Source organism: Lissotriton vulgaris, chromosome 7, assembly GCF_964263255.1.
Source record: "Lissotriton vulgaris chromosome 7, aLisVul1.2, whole genome shotgun sequence".
Classification (NCBI taxonomy): Eukaryota; Metazoa; Chordata; class Amphibia; order Caudata; family Salamandridae; genus Lissotriton; species Lissotriton vulgaris.
The window spans coordinates 178,517,149-178,538,945 of NC_141695.1; the positions used below are offsets into that span (position 1 = coordinate 178,517,149).

At 47.0% G+C, this 21,797-nt stretch overlaps 1 protein-coding gene across 2 annotated transcripts in view; it reads right to left on the reverse strand.

The window, feature by feature from the left end:
- Positions 1 to 21,797, reverse strand: part of LOC147701133 (sialic acid-binding Ig-like lectin 13) — a 559,755-nt gene that overhangs the window by 14,867 nt on the left and 523,091 nt on the right. For both annotated transcript variants that reach the window (XM_086929903.1, XM_086929904.1), the window contains exon 7: positions 6,036 to 6,150. In XM_086929903.1, the coding sequence (XP_086786029.1) occupies positions 6,036 to 6,150 (115 nt within the window). The remainder of the gene's footprint in view (positions 1 to 6,035; positions 6,151 to 21,797) is intronic.

Here is a 21,797-nt window from a genome sequence, read left to right on the forward strand (position 1 = left end):
CACCAACTCATCCGATCCACCAAAGAACCTCCTTGAAGGAACGCATCAACAACAACGCACACAACAGCAAAGAGCTCTTCAACATCGTGAAAGAATTTGCCACCCCCAGCTCCAATTACGCACCACCATCACAAGACCTCTGCAAATCCCTGGCTACCTTCCTCCACCGCAAGATCGCAGACATCCACAACTGCTTCGACACCAAAACACCGATGACAGACACAAATACCCCCGACTCAACAACCACCAAAAAACCCTACCTTCTGCTCTCCAGGCACAATGTCAACAGCAAAGACACCCTCAAAATCATGAATACCATCCACTCCGGCTCACCTTCTGACCCCTGTCCCCACCACAACTGCAACCGGGCAAGTTCCATCATCGCACCCCAACTCTGAAAGATCATCAACAGCTCCTTCAAGACAGATCCCATCCCAGAGAGCTGGAAACACACAGTGATCAAGGCCCTACTCAAGAAACCCAAGGTGATCCCAAAGGACCTCAAGAACTTTCAACCCATCTCCCTGCTTCCATTCCCAGCGAAAGTCATTGAGAAGGCTACCAACAGACAACTGACCCACTTCCTGGAGGAGAACAAAGTCCTGGACTCCTCCCAATCTAGCTTCCACACCAATCACAGCACCAAAACTGCCCTTATCGACGTCACTGACGACATAAGGGCCCTACTGGACAACAGCAAAACCACAGCCCTCATCCTCCTGGACCTCTCGACCTCCTTCGACACCATCTGCCACCACGCCCTGCGCACATGCCTCCATGATGCAGGGATCTGAGACAAAACCCTGGACTGGATCACCTCCTTCCACACTGGCAGAGCCCAAAGAGTCCGCCTCCCCCTTTCCGATCCGAAGCCTGTGGTTTACCCAAGGATAATCCCTCAGACAAACCCTTTTCAACAATTACTTGGCATCGCTCACCAACATCGTCTGAGCACACCACCTCAATCTCATACGCCGATGACACCCAGCTGATCCTCTCCCTCACTAAGGACCCGCCCACAGCCAAATCCAGCCTCCATGAGAGAATGAAGGCCATTGCAGACCGGATGAAGACCAGATGGCTGAAACTGAACTTGGACAAAATGGAGGTCCTCATCCTCGGCTCCACCCCCTCCGCATGGGACAAATCCTGGTGGACGGCCATGCTGGGAGCTGTTCCGACACCCACCAACCATGCACACAACCTGGGATTCATTCCGGACTCAACGCTCTCTATGACTCATCAAGTCAACGCTGTTTCCTCCTCCTTCAACATCATCCGCATGCTCTGCAAGATCTACAGATGGATCCCCACCGAAACCAGAAGTACAGTCACCCTAGCACTCGTCAGCAGCAGGCTAGACTACAGAAACGCCTTCTACGCAGGAACCACAGCTACACGCCACAAAGAGACTTCAACGCATACAAAAAGACTCTGCATGCCTCATCATTGGACACATTCGCCACAGCCACATCACCACCCACCTGAGAGATCTGCATTGGCTCCCGGTCAACAAGAGGATCACCTCCAAGCTCCTCACCCACACTCACAATGCATTCCACAATGCCTGACCAGCATACCTCAACAAACGACTGTCCTTCTGCACCCTAAACTGCCAGCTTCATTCCGCCGACCTCCCCCTTGCCACCGTCCTGTGCATCCGCCAAACGACCACCGGCTGTTATTCTCCCACCTCGCCACCACGACATGGAACACCCAAACCGCCCAACTGCATCAGGCCCAGGACCTGCTGACCTTCAGGAGACTGCTCAAGACCTGGATGTGTGACCAGTAGCTGTTCCCCCCACCCCCTTAGCGCCTTGAGACCCTCACGGGGGAGTAGAGCGCTCTGCAAATGATTGATTGATTGATTGATTACAGGGAGCTTGCACTGGAGGTAGACCTCTGGGTGAGTGCCAGAAAATCTGAGGAGGCTTTGAAGAGTGACCCTAAGAGGAGTGGCTCAGGTTTTTCGCAGCCCAGAGTGGTGAGAAAGGTTCTTAGTAGCCCAGATGGGTCCTGGTGTAGTGCGAGGGGTGTAGGGACTCACATCTTTTCTCCACAGAGAAGGGATGAAAATGGGATGCATCCCAATGTGCCCAAAACCCTGTCTCAGGGCCTGGAGGGTTCCTTTGGGGAACACCAGGTAGAGAGCCTAGGCTGTACTTGTAGGCCATCCGTTGAGGGGGATCTCCTATTGTCAGGAGAACTTGGAGCATCTGTAAACAGTGCCACTCTTAAGTGAAGGGTGCAGAAGTCCAGATGGAGGGGTCAGAGGGGAATACAGCCCCCAGTGGGAGAACCAGTGGGTCAGGGACCAACCATAAGGGCTGAGCCTCCTAGGAGTGACCATGGTGACACCACTTCAATTTTGGGGAGTCTTTGCACACTGTCAGATGGACAGGGGACGGAAGATCAGCGCCAGGCAGATTGTCACACAACACAGGACTTATGCGTTACCCTTGGGGGGCATGCATGCTCCCTAGGAAGTCATGTGTACCAGGCAGGTGCTCAACCACAGGGTATTGTCCCTGGGTTGGGAGGCCAGGTTCAGGTTATGCCTGACGTGGAAGGAAAGACATCTGTAAGCAGTGTCCCTACCGTTTTGTCTTCTGGGGTAACCACTCCAGGTGGGAGGGTGCAGAACTCTGGAAGGGGGTGCAGAGGAAGTGAGTCCTCACCTATGACCCCGGTTCAACCTGAGGGTTTAGACCCTCGGTTGGAAGACCAGTTGCAGGGCAGAAGTCCTGAACTGGTGAGAGAATTGTCTGAGAGGGCTAATTCCAGTGTCATGACAGTTTTTGGTTTTGAGGGTGCTTCTATTGGGTGGAGAGTGTGGGACAAGGAGAGGTAGGGGGAGTAGAGCCTTGCCTGAGACATCTGGTCAGTCAGAGAGTGCGGACCCTAGGTTGGAGGATCAGTGGCAGTTTAGAACTGCACTGATGACAGGAAGAGTGGAGAATGGATTCTATATACCAGGGGTTACTGCCCACCACTCTGCTCTGTGAGATGCCAAGGACCAGAGACATCTGGAAGTTCTAAGGTCTGGTCCTGGCCGCGGACAGCTAGGGAGTCCCAGTGGGATAGTTTAGTTGGTCCTGGGAGCTTTGACAAAGGGGACCACATGGATTCAGATTGGCGTAGAACTGGAGTGTGCCCCTGCAGTTGCAGGCCTGCGTCCGTGTTCTACCGCCCCAAGCAGGGAAGCCCATCAAGGTACTGATTGGTCTAGCATGGCTGTAGGCTGGAAGGGGGTTGTGTTGGACTTGGCCCTTTGGGAGACTTCAGAGGGAGGAACCAGAGTGAAACCTCAATGGAGGCCCCTGGGGGAAGTTCCTCCACATTTGTTTCCTCCTCGCCACTGTGCCGTATGATCACGGGCAGCCCAGTCTCCTCACTGCGCAACAAGAGAAGCCCGGTAAGTAGGGCTGGGAGGGCACACTCTTGTGGCGGATTTTTGTTATACAGTTGCACCGCCAGACGCGGGCAGCTGCAACGAGGGGCACACGTGGTTGCTGAGGACAAGGGTGAGTTGCACCCCCTCCCCAGGAGAGGATTGTGCCCAGACTTGAGGGCTGCATTGGCAGCCAGGAATTCCCTGACTTTTGAACAAGGGCATTACGGGACAGCCCAAGATGGGCCCCCGAGGATAAGGGTAGTTGGCCTGGGGGATCACCTGGTGTTCCGGTGGGGTGCAAGGCCCTAAGGTGATGTGTGTACCTTACTAGTGTTATTGTGGTGCACTGCTAAATTTAGGATGTGCGCCTAATGTGACTTATGCATAATGCGTTTATGGTACCTGTGATGTTACCAGTAGTTACCGGTTGTGTTAATACTTGTGTTAATACTTATGTGTAAACGGTGATGACAGTGCCCTGATTGGCCCTGTATTATATATAATCCCCTGTAAAGTAATACCTAGTGCCAGGTGGCACAGTGTATATATGTAATTATGCTCTGATGTGTTTTACAGATACAAAGGCTATTTTTACATAACCTTGTATGGAGTTTCTTTTTGGTATGCCTAGTGTGTCGCTGCTGTGGGAGTGTGTTGCGCAAACGCTTTACACATTGCCTCTGGGATAAGCCAAGCTACCAATTGAGTGTGCAGGGGTTATCTTTGGTGTGTAACTCCCTTGCCTTGACTAGAGGGGTTGTTTCTGCATTGCTTAGGCGCTTGCCGTAGCCATCCAGAAATCCCATTTCTAACAATAATGTAATCACACAGTGCAATGCAGTAATCCACTTTGCTGCACTGTGCAGGAAAAAAGGGTAAGGGCAGACCAATGCAGGCACCTTTGAGTCATTGTGCAAGGGTCCCTTTGATGCAGGCAGGGTTGTTTTGTGTAGGAAGGGACACCTTCATGCAAAAAAACAATCCACAGAGGCATTTTCCCCTTTCTACATGTGCTGCAGAAAGCAGAACAAATAGACACAGGAACATTTTTGGAACTAAAGGTATTTCTCCTTGTTACGCCCAGCGGTGGCTTCCTGGTAATGGGGGTGTTGGGGCAGGTGGCGGGTATGGCTTAAAAAAATTAATTAACTTACCTGCCCATCACCTGCAGCAGCATGCCTCTCCTTCGTCCTCTTGTCTGCACTGGCAGTACCAGAAGCAGACTCTCCCAGCCAATCACATGGCTACATGAGCAGCATCATAATTGGTCCGAGCCGCCAGTTTGGCAACTCAGACAGTGCCTGGGAGCCTGGGCATGTTCTCCATTGGGCTGTGCAATGGAGAACATTAATGCACACTTAGGGAGTGGAAACCACTCCTCACTTTGTTCAGCCCCAGAGTGCCCCAACCTGGCTGGCTCCATTCCTGCCTAGAAAAATAAAATGATAATACTTTCTTGATATTATACATTTTTTTTTCAATGCTTAAATAGATGTGGGGTGACTCTCCTCAGCTTTAGCGGAGGAGCCACCACTGGTTATGCCTCACCTGGGCAGGTGTATCATTTTGACTCATTCCCAGGTGTACTATTATTGTTAAATCTGGGAAGGTGCTCAAATCCATAGGTGGAGGCGTGGGAACACTCGCTCCCCACCCATGAAACACACCCTGCTGCAGAATAACGCAAGGCAGCAATTTGTGCATTACTCTAGATTTATCAATCCATGCAGGCCCATGCAAGGTCGCCTTGCGTGGCTTTATAAATATCATTTAGGTTTTCGCATTGCCTTTGCGTGGTGCAAGGGCAACTCAAAACTTTGTTAATTCTGGCCCTAGGGACTAATAGCTATCCAGCACTCTTCGCTTACATTTACTCAACTAGTATATATCCTTTCCTTTTAATAAATCTTGCAGAGTATAGGGATCCTTATCAGTCCAAATAGCTAAAATATAGAACCTCCACTTACAGCTACTATGTCAAAATAAAACCCTAAAATGGGTAGATATCTGCAAGGTGTGCATCCCTACCCCTGTCGTGAAATTCTAGATATCTGCACGGACAAATGTGACTATGTTCACCCTATCCTACATGATTGAACGCATCTGAACACAGAGTTATATATACTTGCCTAGTGGATTGCATAATACATTTTGAACACTTGTATATGTGTTTGAAAGGAGATTTATTATTTTATTTTCATATGTATGTAAACTCATGCCTTACAGTGGAATCAGAATTGTCTTAATTCACATGCTTTATGTGAGCATACATGAAAGTTGCGATGTACATTCATGCTTGTGTAAAATTATGTGGCTGAACGCTTAGGGACTCGAATGCACATGTATCGGAGTTTAGGGTTTCCATTTGTATGAGAGCTTGAATAAAATTAGATGAGTTTGGCGTGAAATTGCAGAACCATCTAAGTGCACAGGACTGGAAAGCATACAATCAAATGTGTGACTGCAAGAGAGATTGGATGCACATGCATGAGAGTATGTGCACATACATCACAGAAGAGTGCTAGGTAATTGTGCCAGACATACTGGAAACTGCCTACTGTTAAAGGACGTATTACAGTTTCATTGATTTACTGACAGGCTAGGAGAATGTGGCATAAATTGAAAAAGAGTGACTTACCTTCTGACCTTGCGACTTATCAGCCAGGCTAACAAGCACACCCCAGCTAGGACAACAGCACCGATGACTGCTCCCCCTATCTGGAGCTTGAGTGGCAGCCTTTGAGATTCAATATCTGAAAAGAGAAGGAAACATTTATTTATACTGCATATTTCTATTTACATGCCACTTTCCGGACCTTGGGTTGTAGCCACATGCTCGGCATACATATGATGTATTAAGCACGACACACACCAGACGCCTCTTTGCAAAACAGAAATATGGGCAATGAGCAAAGCACATAGTTGCAAATATAGCAGAAAATAAAGATAATGAGAACTAGCAGGAGAAACAAAGAAGGTAAAAGAGACAGTCTAACATGGAAAAAGAGCATTATGCATAAAGAGAATTATGGATAAAGAGAATTTAGAGTTATTTCTTTTCTTTCTTCTTTCTTTCTACAGACCCTACATATATCCTGTTTGGGGAGACAACGTTTACAATACAGTCATTACATCGCAGTTCCTTTAAAGCGCGGTTGTTACGACTGCATTCTTACAACGCTGTGCCTTTACAGCGCAAGTCATTAGATCGCCTTGCTGTAGGGGGCGCTCAAACATAACGAATAGTATAATTTACTATTAAAACACCTTCCCTACTGTTGCGCAGGCTTGGCTTGGAATAGTAAATTATGGTATTCCTAAATCCAGTGCTTCCCCTACAGCAAGTCGATCTAATGATTTGTGTTGTAAAGGTATCGTGGTCTAACAATGCAGCCATTGTAACGACTGCGTTGTAAAGGAACGCGATGTAATAGCATGCAATGTAACATGCTATATTCCCCGTTTGTGACTGTTTTGTGCTGCTTCACCTGGAACACCGCTTGGGCAGAACAGTAATTGGAAGGATTCAGAGTCAGAAATAGAGAGCTTACCCATAGTTTTTCAAGACCAACAGCCAGTGAAAATCAGAGAGTTATCATCAGTGCTTAGTTTGTATAATAAAGAGTGCTGGTGTCAGAAGCTCTACTGGGAAGCCAGTGGCCTCAATCACACTTCCACACAGGTTCCTGCTTTCTGCCTTTGTGATGGTTTTTCCGTAGTTTTCTTCCTCCTACTTTCTGATTTGTGTGTTTTCCATCTTTGGCTTTTGCAGGGCCAGATTAATCAATATTTGACACAGCACAACACAGCAAGACAACTTGCTGTGCTTCATCAAATGGAGAGGGTAGGAATGCACCATATCTACTATGTTAGGGTGCCTTACTGATCTCCCTCTGCTTTGGTGCATTTGTTGCGGCCAGGAAACAACACAGACACCCTTATGCCATGGTGCCTGTGTTGCAGGCAGGATTGGTTTTGGGCAGGAAGGGTCACTTTCCTTTACAAAAATAACCCTCTGAGACATTTTCTTCTTTCTACGTGTGCTGCAGAATGCAGCACACATAGAAAGAAGGGGAAAACGAGAAGAAATAAACATATTTCGCCTCGTTATGCCCCTGGAAAGGCATCACATCTTGATGCATGCCCAGGTTTACAGGTGTTAATAAATCTGGGAATACACCTAAAAACATTAATGGATGCGTGGGAACACTAGTGCTCCATGCAACTCCTTCCCAGGGCAAAGTAAAGCAAGGCAGCAACTTTCACTGCCTTGCATTACTCCAGATGTACTATGAGGTGACTCTGCATGGCATATGAAATCTCATTAAAGGCAACGCAAAGCAATAATACATATGGCACCTGAGGTGGAAAAATAAGTGCCAGTTCTCAAAAATAAGTGCTGCTGACCTGCAGCTGCAAAAAATTGCTCAAATTGAGCACTGGTAATCATCTACATACCTATAAACAATAGCAGGTATGGACGGCCAGCAGGGTCCTTGTGAACCCCCTGCTTTAGCAGATGCAGTGAGATGGAGTTCTTTACGGGCCTCTTAGCTCATAAATTATGATATTAGGAAGAAAGAAGTATGAAGTGATAAAAAAGAGAAAGAATGATGGACAAGTGGATGCATGAGTGGGTGATCGGATAGACAGATGAGTGCCTCAAATGATAGATGAGTGGGTAAAAGGATGGATAGATAAGTGGATAATAGGGTGGATTGATGAGTGGGTAAAAGGATGGAGGGATGCATGGGTGAAAGAATGGGTTGCTGAAAGGATGAGTGGGTGGGTAAAGGATGGGTGGATGAGTGGGTCAGACGATAGGTTGGTGGATCAGAGGATGGGTGAGTCAGAGGATGGCAGATTAAATGGAAATGTGAGAAGATAAATGTATGGGTGAGTGAAGGGATGGCAGAATAAGTGGGAATCTGAGAGGGTGAATGGATGGGTGAGTAAGAGAGTGGCAGAGTAAACAGACATCTGACAAGATGTATAGATAGGTGGACAACATGGTGAAGAAATTGCAGAGTAAATGAAAGCAGAGAGGATGAATGGATGAGTGTGTAAAAGGCAAAATAAATGGAAATCTGAGAGGATGGATAGATGGGTAGGTAAAAGGATGGTGATGTAACTGGAAACCTGAGAGGATGGATGAATGAATGACAAAATAAATAGAAATCTGAGAGGATGTATGGATGATGGATGAATTGATGGACAAAAGTATCAATTTATGGATGAAAGAAATGATTGAAGAAATGACATAATATAAAGGTGAAATGGTGGATATCAGCGTTGGATGGAAAGGTGAAAGGGACGCATTGATTTAGGGGGTTCAAACTCGCTTGGTACCATCAGGTCTTAGTGTGATGCATTTTAATTTTCTGGCTACTGCCTTGAATGAAAATACCTAACGAAAGGAGTAACATTTTGTACAGTCCACATAGACATTGTTTCGATAGCGAGACCTATTTCCACAGTGCTGAACTGAAGTGCCTGATCATACTGAGCTAATCCTCCTCTTAATACTCCTAACATCTTGTAAATATCTTGTTACTTTCAGGATTACATAGTATAAAACGGATAAAGAGCTGAAAAAACACACATAGAAGTCGTTCCTCATCAACAATAATGTAACCGTTTTGATATCAACAGTTTGAAGACTAGCAGAATTCCTACTGGGCACATCTTAGACTTATAAATTGAGAATACGCTGTTAACAACCACTGTTGGTAATGGTTAATGAGTAGAATCTTTAGTCCAATATGGATATTGAAAATTGGGTTCATTATAATGTTAAGATGGCGGCCACGTAAGCAACCTTTTCCTCCCATTCGAGATAAATAAAAGACTAAACCAGCCTAGTCAATTCCTGCTCTAGTGTTTACGTGCAGGGTGGGTCCAATATCAGCAACACTTAATCCTTGTTAATACGTCAGGAACAGGTTAAAAACTCCCACAATACCAAGTCAACACGCGAGGGTAGGTCGTCCAGATAGACGGTCCTGACCAACTGTAAGTATGGCATAGCGACCAACGCTAAGCAGAATTGAACTCTTTCAGATGCTGAATTAAACAGGGCCAAATTGACCCAAACATTTATTACCTTTTTCAGCATTCAAACAGCTTGTTATTGTACACAACTCAAGGAGGCACACATGTTTACCCAGTTTAGGTAAGTTATCAACTGTGATGGACTTTTAATGTATGTTGTGTGTGTCTTGTGGTGTTTTTATATGTGCAGGTGACATATAACAATTAAAAACAATGTTCTTCAATTAATAGTTTTTTTCATCTAGGCCATGCCTTCTGTAGCACCTAATGCTGAGGCACCTATGAGTATTTGCGCGCTTTATACATTGTTTAACATAACATAGCAAACTTTGGCGCAAAGCATGAGATTGATGCAAACAAATAAGCCTGCGTTTGGTTAACAAAATAAGAACATGTTTCACGATTTGTGAATCAGAATGAACATTGGAAATAATGAGTTAAAAATATTAAATTGTAATTTTACAGTGTACTATGTGTCTTTGAACTAAATAAATCACAAATCAATAACGAAACCAAGGTATGTGTGATTGGGAACAAATCAATGAACCCAAACATTAAACCTCCACTTATTAAGTAGATTAGGTTGATATTGGCCCTGATGAATAGCTACTAGATGATTGTTATGACTACACGGAAGCTAGGAACATGTTGACGTATAGCTATCTAAGATAACTAAAGTCTAATAAATACAGCTAGATCGGTCGACGTCGAAGCTGGCGAACCGGGTTCGAGTCTCGGCAACAACGCTCAACATCCTGTGATTCTATGCAAATCACTTAATCTACCCGTGCCTAACAAAAATGAATGTGTCCATCTGTAACGAAACTAGTGCTGATGTAAAGCGCTCTGATACCCGATATCTTCGGGTCTAGTTCGCGCTATATAAAACTCTAAAAAAATAAAAATAAAATAAAAAATAGCACCACGCATTTTAAATATAGGTAAGAGAACTTGTTCATTAAAGTATTTCCTGAGAAGACCCTATTTTTATTCTCACACCTTAACATCTCACCACCAATTTACTCCTTAATCCCCCACACCTGCACTTCACCAAATGGCGGACAAGAAGATCTCTGGCAAAGAGCCCCCATTGAGGGTGCCCGTGGGGTAATAAAGCATTGGCTCGATGAGGAGCAAATGCCCTATGATGAAGCATGACACCTATCCAGGTGTGTGAGGGCATATGATTCTTGCAGGGTCAATCCCACTGCGTACCCGACAGAATAGTAATAGACCCACTTAGACACCAATTCTTCTTTAGGAACTGCATACCCCACATACATTTATTAGATTATTCGGAGCATGTATCCTGGATCTTGATGCGCTCTCAGGCCCTCCCTTTGTTAGATATGATTTGCACTGCTGCAGAGCCATGGGACTAACTTTAAAAATAGGAAGTAGCTATAAGCACTCCATTTAGGGTGTGATTTGATTACACACTCTACAGACACACTCGACCTTCAAACTAGTCGAATAAATACCACCACCCTGTATCATCCCTTTGAATTTAGGATTGTGCCCACTGCGTATCCTACACAATAGTTGTTGACCCATATAGACACTCCTTCTTCTTTAAGGATTGCATACCCCACATACATTTATTACCCCCTTCGACTGCCAGGATCATGTATTCTAATTTGTAGCTAACTTCTGAGCCCAAACCGCTCATCTACAATACTGCCATACCTACAATTGGAATGCAGTTTAAACAAGGAGCCTGGTTGCTATACTTGCACTTTATACTACAAAGAGTTTGCAGATCAAGATGAATAGTTCACGGGTTCAAATTAAATAATGGCTTAATTTTGCACAAGCAAGCTTCATGACCAACGTTCCCTCTCCAGACAGTCTAAAAACATTGATCTTGACACTATGTGTGATTCTGCTAGGTGTTCACTTCCTAAACTAGACCGTAACGTGGATGTCAACGATCTCACCTCCCATAGCCTCTCAGTCCTAGCATTCGAAATCAATAATGTTACTCCACTCCAAAGCAAAAGGAAAAGACCCACCCCTCAGCACTTTGGTTCAATAAAGCTCTCTATGATGGAAGGAAGAACCCTAGAATCTTGGAGAAACATTGGAGACAATATCCTCCACCTCCAATCTCTCTCATTTACGTTCAGCAAGATCCAAATACCACAAGCACATCTTCCATGAAAAAGCATCATATTTCAGATCCCTCCTCAACTCAGCCAAAAACAGACCCAAGAAACATTTTGGCCTCAAACCTGAGGATTCTTCAAAGAAAGTAGCAGAATTCGCTATATTCTTTGATGAAAAGGTCAAATCACTTGTGGATCAGGTCACCCACCCCACCCCCATTGAGGAGCAAAAATTCTTAGTCACTTGGCAGAACTTTGCTGCCATCTTGGAAGATGACCTCCTCAAATGCATCCGTGAAACCAAACCCTCCAACCATTCTTGTGACCCCATCCCTTGTGTCATTGCCATTGATTTTTACACCCATGCTCTCTCTTACTGGACCAGGCTAGTTGATCTCTTCCTCAGCCAAGGCTCTGTCTCTGCTGCCCTCAAAACAGGACAAGTTAACCCTCTTCTAAAAAAAAACCTAAGCAGATGCGAACGACCCCAACAACTTCTGCACATCACCAACCTCCCTTTTCTTTCAAAAATTACAGAAAAATGTGTTGCAAAAAAACTTTCCATACATATGATGGACAATAATACCCATGACCTGTTCAAGTCTGGCTCCATTGAAAATTGCAGCACTGAAACGGCCCCGCTGCAAGTGATTGATGATGTGCTGGATATACTTGATTCTGGGGAATCGTGCCTTCTGATTCATCTTGACCTCTCTGTAGCCTTTGAAACTGTTAATCGCAACACCCTACTTAACACTCTTCAACAGAGAATGGGCTTGGAAGGCACAGTGTGTAAATGGTTTGCCTCATTCCTCTCAGACAGATCCCAAATGCTCAAGATAGTGAACAGTCTTTTGTCTCCATTGGCGGTAGGTCAAGGCATCCCTCAAGGTTCAATCCTTGCACCCACTTTGTTTAATATTTGTCTGAAACCATTAGCGAACCTCCTAAATAAATCTGGGGTCCACTACCATCTCTATGCGATAAAACTCAAATCTACCTCAAGGTGTCTTCTGCACACAATCTCTCAATACTCAACTTTACTCTCAACTCTATTCACAACTGGATGTTAGTTCACCAACTCATTCTCAATCCCTCCAAAACTGAATACCTCCTCCTATCAACCTCTCTCTCCCCTCCTCCTGTTCAATCCTGGATGGATCAACTGAATTTACTCAACAATAAACCCACCATTGTCGACAGCCCTAAATCCCTAGGTGTCATACTAGACAAAGACTCAACCTAATCTCCCACATCAACTCCATTGCTAAGAGTTCACGTTACCAGCTGCACCTTCTGTTGGGGATTCGTTGGTTCTTCACAGAGAAAGGCCTAAAAACCTTGGACCAATCGCTGGTTCTCTCTAGACTGGATTATTGCAATTCTCTTCTGACTGACCTACCCAAATCCCACGTCTCCCCTCTTAAATCCCCCTCCATTCGGCAGCTCACTTTAAGGTGACCCTTGACCCTGTTCGCAGGGCCAGTCGCTCCACTCACCGCACAGCCCCTGTGTGTCCTGGTCCAACCGCTGCTGCCGCGAATCCCACCGCCGCTCCTGCTGCTCTAAGCCCCCTGTGCTTCTCCTTGATCTGTGCCCTCTTCTGCCTGTTCCTCAGTTCTGCTCCCGTTGCCGCATTTTTGTCTGTTCCTCCGCTTGTGTGCCTGTATTTGTGCCACTGTTTTTGAGTCTGTACTGGGGCCTGTGACACAGCATTTGGGTCTGTGCCACTGTTCTTCTCCTCGAGCCTTGCCCCCTCGCCGCTCTTCCTGTGTTTTGTTTTCCCGCTCTCTCTCCCCCACCAACACTCCGCCCCGCTGCTCCCCTGCGGCCCGCCCCCCTTTCCTTGCTGCACCTGAGCCCTCTCCACATTCTCTGCCCCACTCCCGCTTCCCAGCTGCTCCGCCTTCCCACTTCGCCATATATGGCGGAGACTGCGCGTACCCGCAGCGTTCAAGCGCAGCGGGCGCGCCGATTGTGCGCCGAAGGCGCGCCAAAGGCAAGCTCGTCTAGCCCGTCCGCGCCTGGACCGTGCCCGGCGCCATGACCCCTGGCCCTCGACGATGCTATGCCACCCGACGGACTTACGACGCCGCCACCCTCCACGCACTCAATGCCGGCTGGAACCCCGCCTGCCACCGAGCCACCCCGAAACGCACCCACGGACCCTTCACCTGCCAAGCCTGCAAATTCACCTGCCTCCGAACCTGCACCGCACCCGCCAAGCCAAGCACCAGCAACAATCACCTCAAGTGCATCCTGCTCAACACCCGCTCCGTCCACAGGCACGCCGTCGAACTCTGTAACCTCCTCGACACAACATCACCAGACGTCGCCTTCCTCACAGAAACCTGGATGAATGCCTCCTCAGCCCCCGACATCACGGAGGGACTGCGCCAACCAAACCGGAGGAGGCGTCACCATTGTCCACATAAACACCATCCGAATCACGACCAACTCCGTAGACACCCTCACCGCCGCCGAGCACCTTCACTTCTAGATACACACTGACCCCAAGACCACCCTCAGAGGCACTCTCATCTACAGACCCCCCAGGCCACGCACACAATTCAGCGAAGCCATTGCAGACTTCGTCAGCCCGCATGCCCTAACCTCCTCAGACTACATCCTCCTAGGGGACCTCAACTTCCACCTGGGGAACAACAATGACAGCAACACCGCCGCCCTGCTGGACAACCTCGCCAACCTCGGACTCAAGCAACTAGTAAACACCCCCACCCACTACGCCGGCCACATGCTTGACCCCATCTTCTCCTCCAGCAAGCACATCTCCTTCAGCCACTCCACCGGACTACACTGGATAGATCACAGCTGCAAACCACTTCAACTTCAGGAGAACCACGACCCACCACCACCCGCAACAGGTTCCCCGCAGAAGCTGGAGCAAGATCACCGTCGACCAGCTCACCACCTCCCTCAGCCGGAACCCTCCCACCAACACGACAGACCCCAACGAAGCAGCCCGTAACCTCATACAGTGGCTCACCAACTGCGCCAATGACCTCGCACCTCTGAAGAACCCTCCCAGCAGACCCGGCAGCAAGAAAGCCTCGTGGTTCACCAACGACCTCAAAAACTCCAAGAAAACCTGCCGCACCCTCGAGAAAGCCTGGCGCCACGACCTGACAACAGAAAACATGACAGCCCTCAAGAACGCCACCCGCAAACACCACCAGCTGATCCGCACCACCAAGAGGACAACATTCAAAGAACAATTGGACAACAACATCCACAACAGCAAGGAACTCTTCAGCATTGTTAAAGAGCTCTCCAACCCCAGCGCCTGCAACAACGACATCACACCCTCGCAAGACCTCTGCGACTCACTCGCCTCGTTCTTTCACCGCAAGATCGCCGACATACACAACAGCTTCGGCGCACAGACCACGCACCCAACCACCGAACCAGCGCCCCCCACCACCACCCTCTGCACCTGGACCTCGGTCAGCACCCAAGACACCACCCGCACGATGAACACCATCCACTCCGGCTCCCCAACCGACCCCTGTCCACACCACATCTTTAACAAAGCCGACTCCATCAACGCGCCCCAACTCTGGGATATCAATAACAGCTCCTTCGCTTCCGCCACCTTCCCGGAGAGCTGGAAACATGCCGAACTCAGCTCCCTCCTGAAGAAACCCACTGTGGACCCCACGGACGTCAAGAACTTCCGCCCCATCTCGCTCCTCCCTTTTCCTGCCAAAGTCATCAAGAAGACCGTCAACAAACAACTCTCCACCTTCCTCGAGACAAATGGATCCCTCGACCCCTCGCAGTCCGGTTTCCGAGCAAACCACAGCACCGAGACCGCCCTCATCGCAGCTACCGACGACATCAGGTCCCTGCTCAACAACGGGGAAACAGCTGCCCTCATCCTCCTGGACCTCTCAGCAGCCTTCGACACCGTATGCCACGGCACCCTGATACAGCGGCTCAGCAACACCGGAATACAAGGAACGGCACTGGAGTGGATCATCTCGTTTCTCGCCGGAAGAACCCAGAAAGTCTGCCTCCCCCCTTTCCGATCCGCGGCCACCGAAGTCATCTGCAGCGTTCCGCAAGGATCCTCGCTCAGCCCCACCCTCTTCAACGTCAACATGAGCCCCCTCACAGCCATCGCACATCAACACAACCTAAACATCATTTCCTATGCTGACGACACCCAGCTGATCCTCTCCCTCACCAACGACCCTGCCACCGCCAGAGCCAGCCTCCAGGAAGGAATGAAAGACGTTGCAGAATGGATGAAGCTCAGCCTTCTGAAACTGAACTCAGACAAGACGGAAGTCCTCATCCTGGGACCATCCCCCTCTGCCTGGGACCACTCCAGGTGGCCCCCTGCCCTGGGCACCGCCCCCAAGCCAACAGATTATGCACGCAACCTGGGCTTCATCCTCGACTCCGCCCATACGAAGACCAAGCAAGTCAACACTGTCTCGTCAACCTGTTTCAACACTGTGCGCATGCTCCGAAAGATCTTCAGGTGGATCCTAACCGAAACCAGGAAGACGGTCACCCAGGCCCTCATCACCAGCCGACTGGACTACGGGAACACCCTCTACGCTGGAACCACAGCCAAATTCCAGAAAAGACTCCAGCGCATACAGAACGCTTTGGCACGACTCATCCTGGACGGATGTATGACGTTACAACGCATACTTTTACCACGCATACCATTACAACGCGGTATTTACAACGCATACCGTTACAACACATAGCGCTTAGAGGTGCTGGATAGTGGTAAGTATAATTTTATATTCTAACTCCAGTCTAGGAAAGGTGTTGGATATAAAATTATACTTATTCCCTATCCTAGAGCGCCCCCCAGCGCAATGCGTTGTAATGGTATGCGTGGTAATGCCTGCGTTGTAGTGGTAGTGCGTGGTAAAAAACTTTGTTGTAAACGTTTTATACCATCCTGGACATCCACCGTCACAGCCACATCTCTGCCCATCGGAAAGACCTGCACTGGCTCCCCATCAGCAAGAGGATCACGTTCAGACTCCTCACCCATGCACACAAGGCTCTCCACGACATGGGCACCAAATACCTCAACAGCCGCCTCACATTCTACACACCACCCGCCAGCTCAGATCCGCCAGGCTCGCCCTCGCCACCGTCCCTCGAATTCGCAAAGCCACCACCGGAGGAAGATCCTTCTCCCACCTGGCGGCCAAGACATGGAACTCCCTCCCACCCACCTACGGCTAACCCAGGACCATCTCTCCTCCAGGAAACAACTCAAGACCTGGTTGTTTGAGCAGTAGCGACTCCCCCTCCTCCCAGCACCTTGAGACCCTAGTGGGTGAGTAGTGCGCTATACAAATTTGTCTGATTGATTGATTGATTGATTGATTTAAGGGTCCAAACAAAGTGACCACATCACTCCTATCCTGCCTTCTCTTCAATGGCTTCCCATTGAGGCAAGATCTATATACAAAACTGCCTGCATCATCCACAAAGCCTTGCACACTTCCTCCCCTCGTTACCTGGTGAATAAACTGAAAATGTCTGGAGGCTCGAGGCTCGAGACCTTCTCGGAATGCGGAAAAGTTTCTGCTTGAGCCCTCCTCCTTCAAAAGGGAAAGATCGATGACTCAATCATTCCCAGGTAATGCGGTGAGAATCTGGAACTCGCTTCCTCCATTGCTCCGTGCCACTTCCTCTACCCAAATCTTCAAAGCTGACCTCAAATCTCTTCTCTTCCAAAGACACTTTCAGAACTAATACCTTCATTCTCAGACCCCTCTAGGAAATTAGTTCATCATTGTAAATTTGTAATATTGTTTCTTGTACATTCCTCACCCTTGCTTGATGTGTTTGATATTGTGCTATTGCCTTCTATGGTTTTACCCTACCTCTTCTAGTCTCATGTTTATGTTTGTAATGTTCTATTTTGTAATATTTCTCTCATGTAATGTAACTGGTTCTATTGTGCAGCGCTCTGACACCTTTGAGTAAAGTCAGTGCTATATAAAAATGCATTAAATAAATAAATAAATAAATAAATAGATAACAACAATAATGGTGTTCGCAATCAGTCAAGATGGGCGAGAGACAGAATACTTGGTGTTCTGGCCCATTATTTTATCATTGTAGAAGAACCACACCGACAATGATATCTGAAGGGGTTGGAGGTATGCAAAGCCGTTGATAGCTACTCTATGGTGGAGCTCTGCTCATGTGTGCTATTTCTGTCATAGGCTACATGGAACCCGTACCAGAGACTGAATTCTGAAAGATGCTTGGGGAGGTACACAGATCCTTACTAGATCTTGGTAGCTGGCGATTGAGGATTGGGTGGGGGATTAATACTAGATCTATCAGCATGAGAACAGGCCGCAGATCAGTCACTGCCGGAGGTGTTGTTAAGTGTCCTGAGGGCAAGGGGACATGTTGGTGGAGTATTGAGGAGGACTTCATCTTTTGGGGTGCAACAATGTTTAGGGCCCAAGGTGCGGTGCTGCCGGGGAACTCCCCAGTAAACTGCCTCCCTGAAGAGACTGTCTGGAGGCCTGAAGATGGGACAACCAGGTGAGCCTGCAGGTGGCATGGAAGAGTAGTCCCTCAAAGTGCACTGGAGTGTGACTACCCAAGCGAGAAAAAAACACTGAAATCCACCATATTAGGTTGGGGTGGTCGCACATTGATGATGTGACCCCTTCGACCAGGAAATGCTAAACATTGGGAATGTTCCTGGGGCAATAATGCCACCCTTCTTTTGGCCAACCTTTGCTGAGTGGCCTAATATATATTCCAGAGTATTCTAATAGAAGTTCCTTAGTGTGCACTGCAAAATCCAAGAATTGCCCTTCATTTACAGAGTTAGGCAAAGGACTGCTTACTAAGAAGTACAACATTTAGCAGAAAGCTTGATGTCTAGAAACAAGATTTCTAGACAAGTGCTTTTTGTGGAAGCCCTGGCTACCAAAAAACAAACCACTTGGTTAAACAAGTCCAATATGGCTGCTGTGACAGTATTATGACCAAACTCTATAATATTCAACAGACAATGTCATCAGTAGAACCCTCTACAGTAGAAACTAACAAATATGTCTCATTATTCAGGGATAACATACCATAACTATGCTTACGGTCCAACAGTACACAAATGAAAATAGATTAATCACCCTAGAAGCCAAAGTCATGGAGTGTGCAGATCAGGAGCTGGGGAAAAACTGTCAGACCCAGGAGGACGGCAGTACAATATCCGACTTTACTGATATTGGAGTTAGAAGAGAATCAAGACCTGATCTAATTTCTATCAATGCTTCTACCTCATCTGCTATAACTGAATTCTGAACCACCTCTGGAATGTAAAAGGGCTCACAGAATCAGAATAAGGAACCGAGCTCTGAAAGATGCTCCAGGGCCTGTCCTAGCGTGCCCACTGCAACACCCGCGGGCATCCCAATGTCTGCAAACCTCCTTGAACCGTGGACCATATCTGAACAAGGATCATAGAATCTAGATTAAATGCCTGGAGATAGGGCTTTCAGTGGGCCGGGTCTCACTCGGTCTGAGAACTGGCATTTTTTAAGGAGGCCTGGAACGGGTCTCTATTGGGCTCTGTTTTGTGCCCTGGCACAGGCGGTCTGTTTTTTTCGAGTGTTGTAGGGGGAGGGAAATCCTTCAAAGACAGTCATTTTCTCTCTGGACTTCCCTTCTCTTTTTTAAACTCGGGAGCAGTAACATTGTCCTGGTGTCACCAGGGCTTTAAGTAGAAGCCATAGTTGCTGCACATTTATCTTATGCAACTATAACCATTGACAAAGAAAATAGTCCTGACTAGTTGTAGGTATGATGTTACTTGTTGTATCATTTATCTGGATGCAATGACAGAAACAGAAAAGTACCAGACGGGCTGAACACATTTTTACCTGATGTGTTTTTGAGCCATTCCCTTAATTACATTGGCCACGCCCCCTTTTGAGTTCAGTTTTTTCATCCCACTTAAAGCCCTGCTTGGAGATACAGAAAGAACCTCACGTACATCAGTGCTATCATCTCCTACCAGATAGGAGTCACTCCCTAAACGCAGAGATTACTATAGGAATCGAATTACAGATGGCCCCCTCACAAAGAAAGATAGAGAAAAATCGAGACCCAGCTGAAGGTATGATTTGTATAATCGTTATGTGAGTCACCCTACTTCTAGACTTAGAAATGCTAATCGGCACATAACCTTCAGCCCCCTCCCCTGTCCACTCTTTTTACCCCTGCTCATGTTACACTCAGGAGAAGGAATTCCACTACTTCAAGAACCACCGAGAGCACACAAGCAGGAGCCTGATGTCTCTACTCAACCTGCTAAATCTGTTGCTCTCTTAGACAACATACACACCTATCACAGCCAGACATTGTAGGATCCCTCCCTACGTCATTACGCAGGCACTGCTCCTATTGAGTCACTCAGAGAATTCGGCCCTCACTAGAAGAAAAACCTGGTGATACATTCACTTAATTTACATGCTATGACTCATTATATTAAGAGGAAAAACGTCCTCTCCCAGTTACTCTCAAGAGACCTGATGTTGCTCTACTACAGAATTCTCATCTTTCCAAATCGCTCTTTCATTTCTCCTCTTCTCAAATATTATTATAATTATTATTATTATTAGTAGTAGTAGTAGTAGTAGTAGTAGATTTACTTTTACGAGGGCCGGCAACTGGAAAATGCTGCTGGTCCAGCACTTGTTTTCACACTTTGTATGACTTGCGTTTTTTACATTTAATATAGTGATCTAATATGGTGGTGTGCAATGTTAGGTCAGTAGATGTCCCCTTATGTTCCAACCCATGGGGTAACATGCCAGGGTTCAGAGATGTCCCCTCATCATGATGTATGTGCATTCCTATCAGCTGCTATTTTAGAATGGGTTTTCTTTACTAGAAATCTCATAACAGGATAGAACACCCTGCAAGTGCAAGTGTCTTCATGCATGCACACCTATGCAACTGGCAAAAAAGCATTGGCAGAGCCAGTAACCTGGCATTGAAGAGCAGACACCTATTGAATTTGCCAGATTTTGTTACCAGAGTTGTGATGTCATGCTTACTAACATTAATTCTGCCTTTTGGATTTTCTTGCGCTTAAGTGCCTGCCTGGCTGCCCATGCCCAATAATTCCACTGCTGCTGCTTCTATACATCAACACCTCACTAGTACATGCTGTGTGTTATCTAAAAGGGTATCAAAAAATAGTGCAATCGTTTTAATTTTCATCTCTAACCTTGACATTTAATATTTCACTCTGCCATTTACACTCCTTTCTCAGTCCTTCATTGTAACTAGAGATTGACATCATTTATTCCTGGCTTGTTGGGTTTGTTCATGTCCTACTGGATGATCAAGGATGGAATACCACGAACGGTCACTAGATGGAAAACTAAGGCTTGTAAATATTTTTGGATATCAAAAATAAGAAACTAGCCCATTTTAGCGAAGGTTCTCCAGTATTGAAGGTAAGCCTGCTAGAACCAATTTGTCAAATTGTAAATAGAGTTAAATTTCAGTCTGCAGACACTGCGAAATTATACAAAAAAATACCCAAATCGTTCCGCAGAGAAACAACCAGTTTTCAAGCCGCTTGTGTCAGAGCTACACAAAATTGCATAACCTGCCTGCGAGTCAGCGATGTGAAAGCAGAGAGGGACACATTTATCATAGGGTTGCGTCGATTTTGAGCCACGAAATGAGGTACAAAAACGACGCAACCCTTAGTTGTGATTTATCAAGCCAAGCAAGACCACATTAAGTGGCCCTAAGTCGCTTGTTAAATGTGAAGGAACACAACACAGCACAAATATCTGTGTTGCATTAATATGTCCCAGGTAGGCTTTCCAAGGGTGGTGCGTGGGTGTTTTCATGCAGCACCCATGGATTTTGGCGCATTACCAGTTTTAACTTAAAGGGCAAACCTGGGAATGCCAGAGGACGATTAACCAGGAGAAATATGTTTATTTCTCCTAATTTTTTCATCAAAGGGAAATGCCTCAGGGGATTGTTTTGTTCAAGAAGTTAACCCTTCATGCACCAAAATAAACCTGCTTACAAAGCAGGCACCCCTGGCACCATGGCTTGTTTCAAAGGGCTGTTTGACACTCCTAGTACCACTGTCTCTTTTTGGTGCTGACTGGCATCTTCTCTGTCACAATAGAAAATAATGTTTACCTGCCAAGACTTATGATGCAAATATTGCTGAACTCCTGTACATGGAC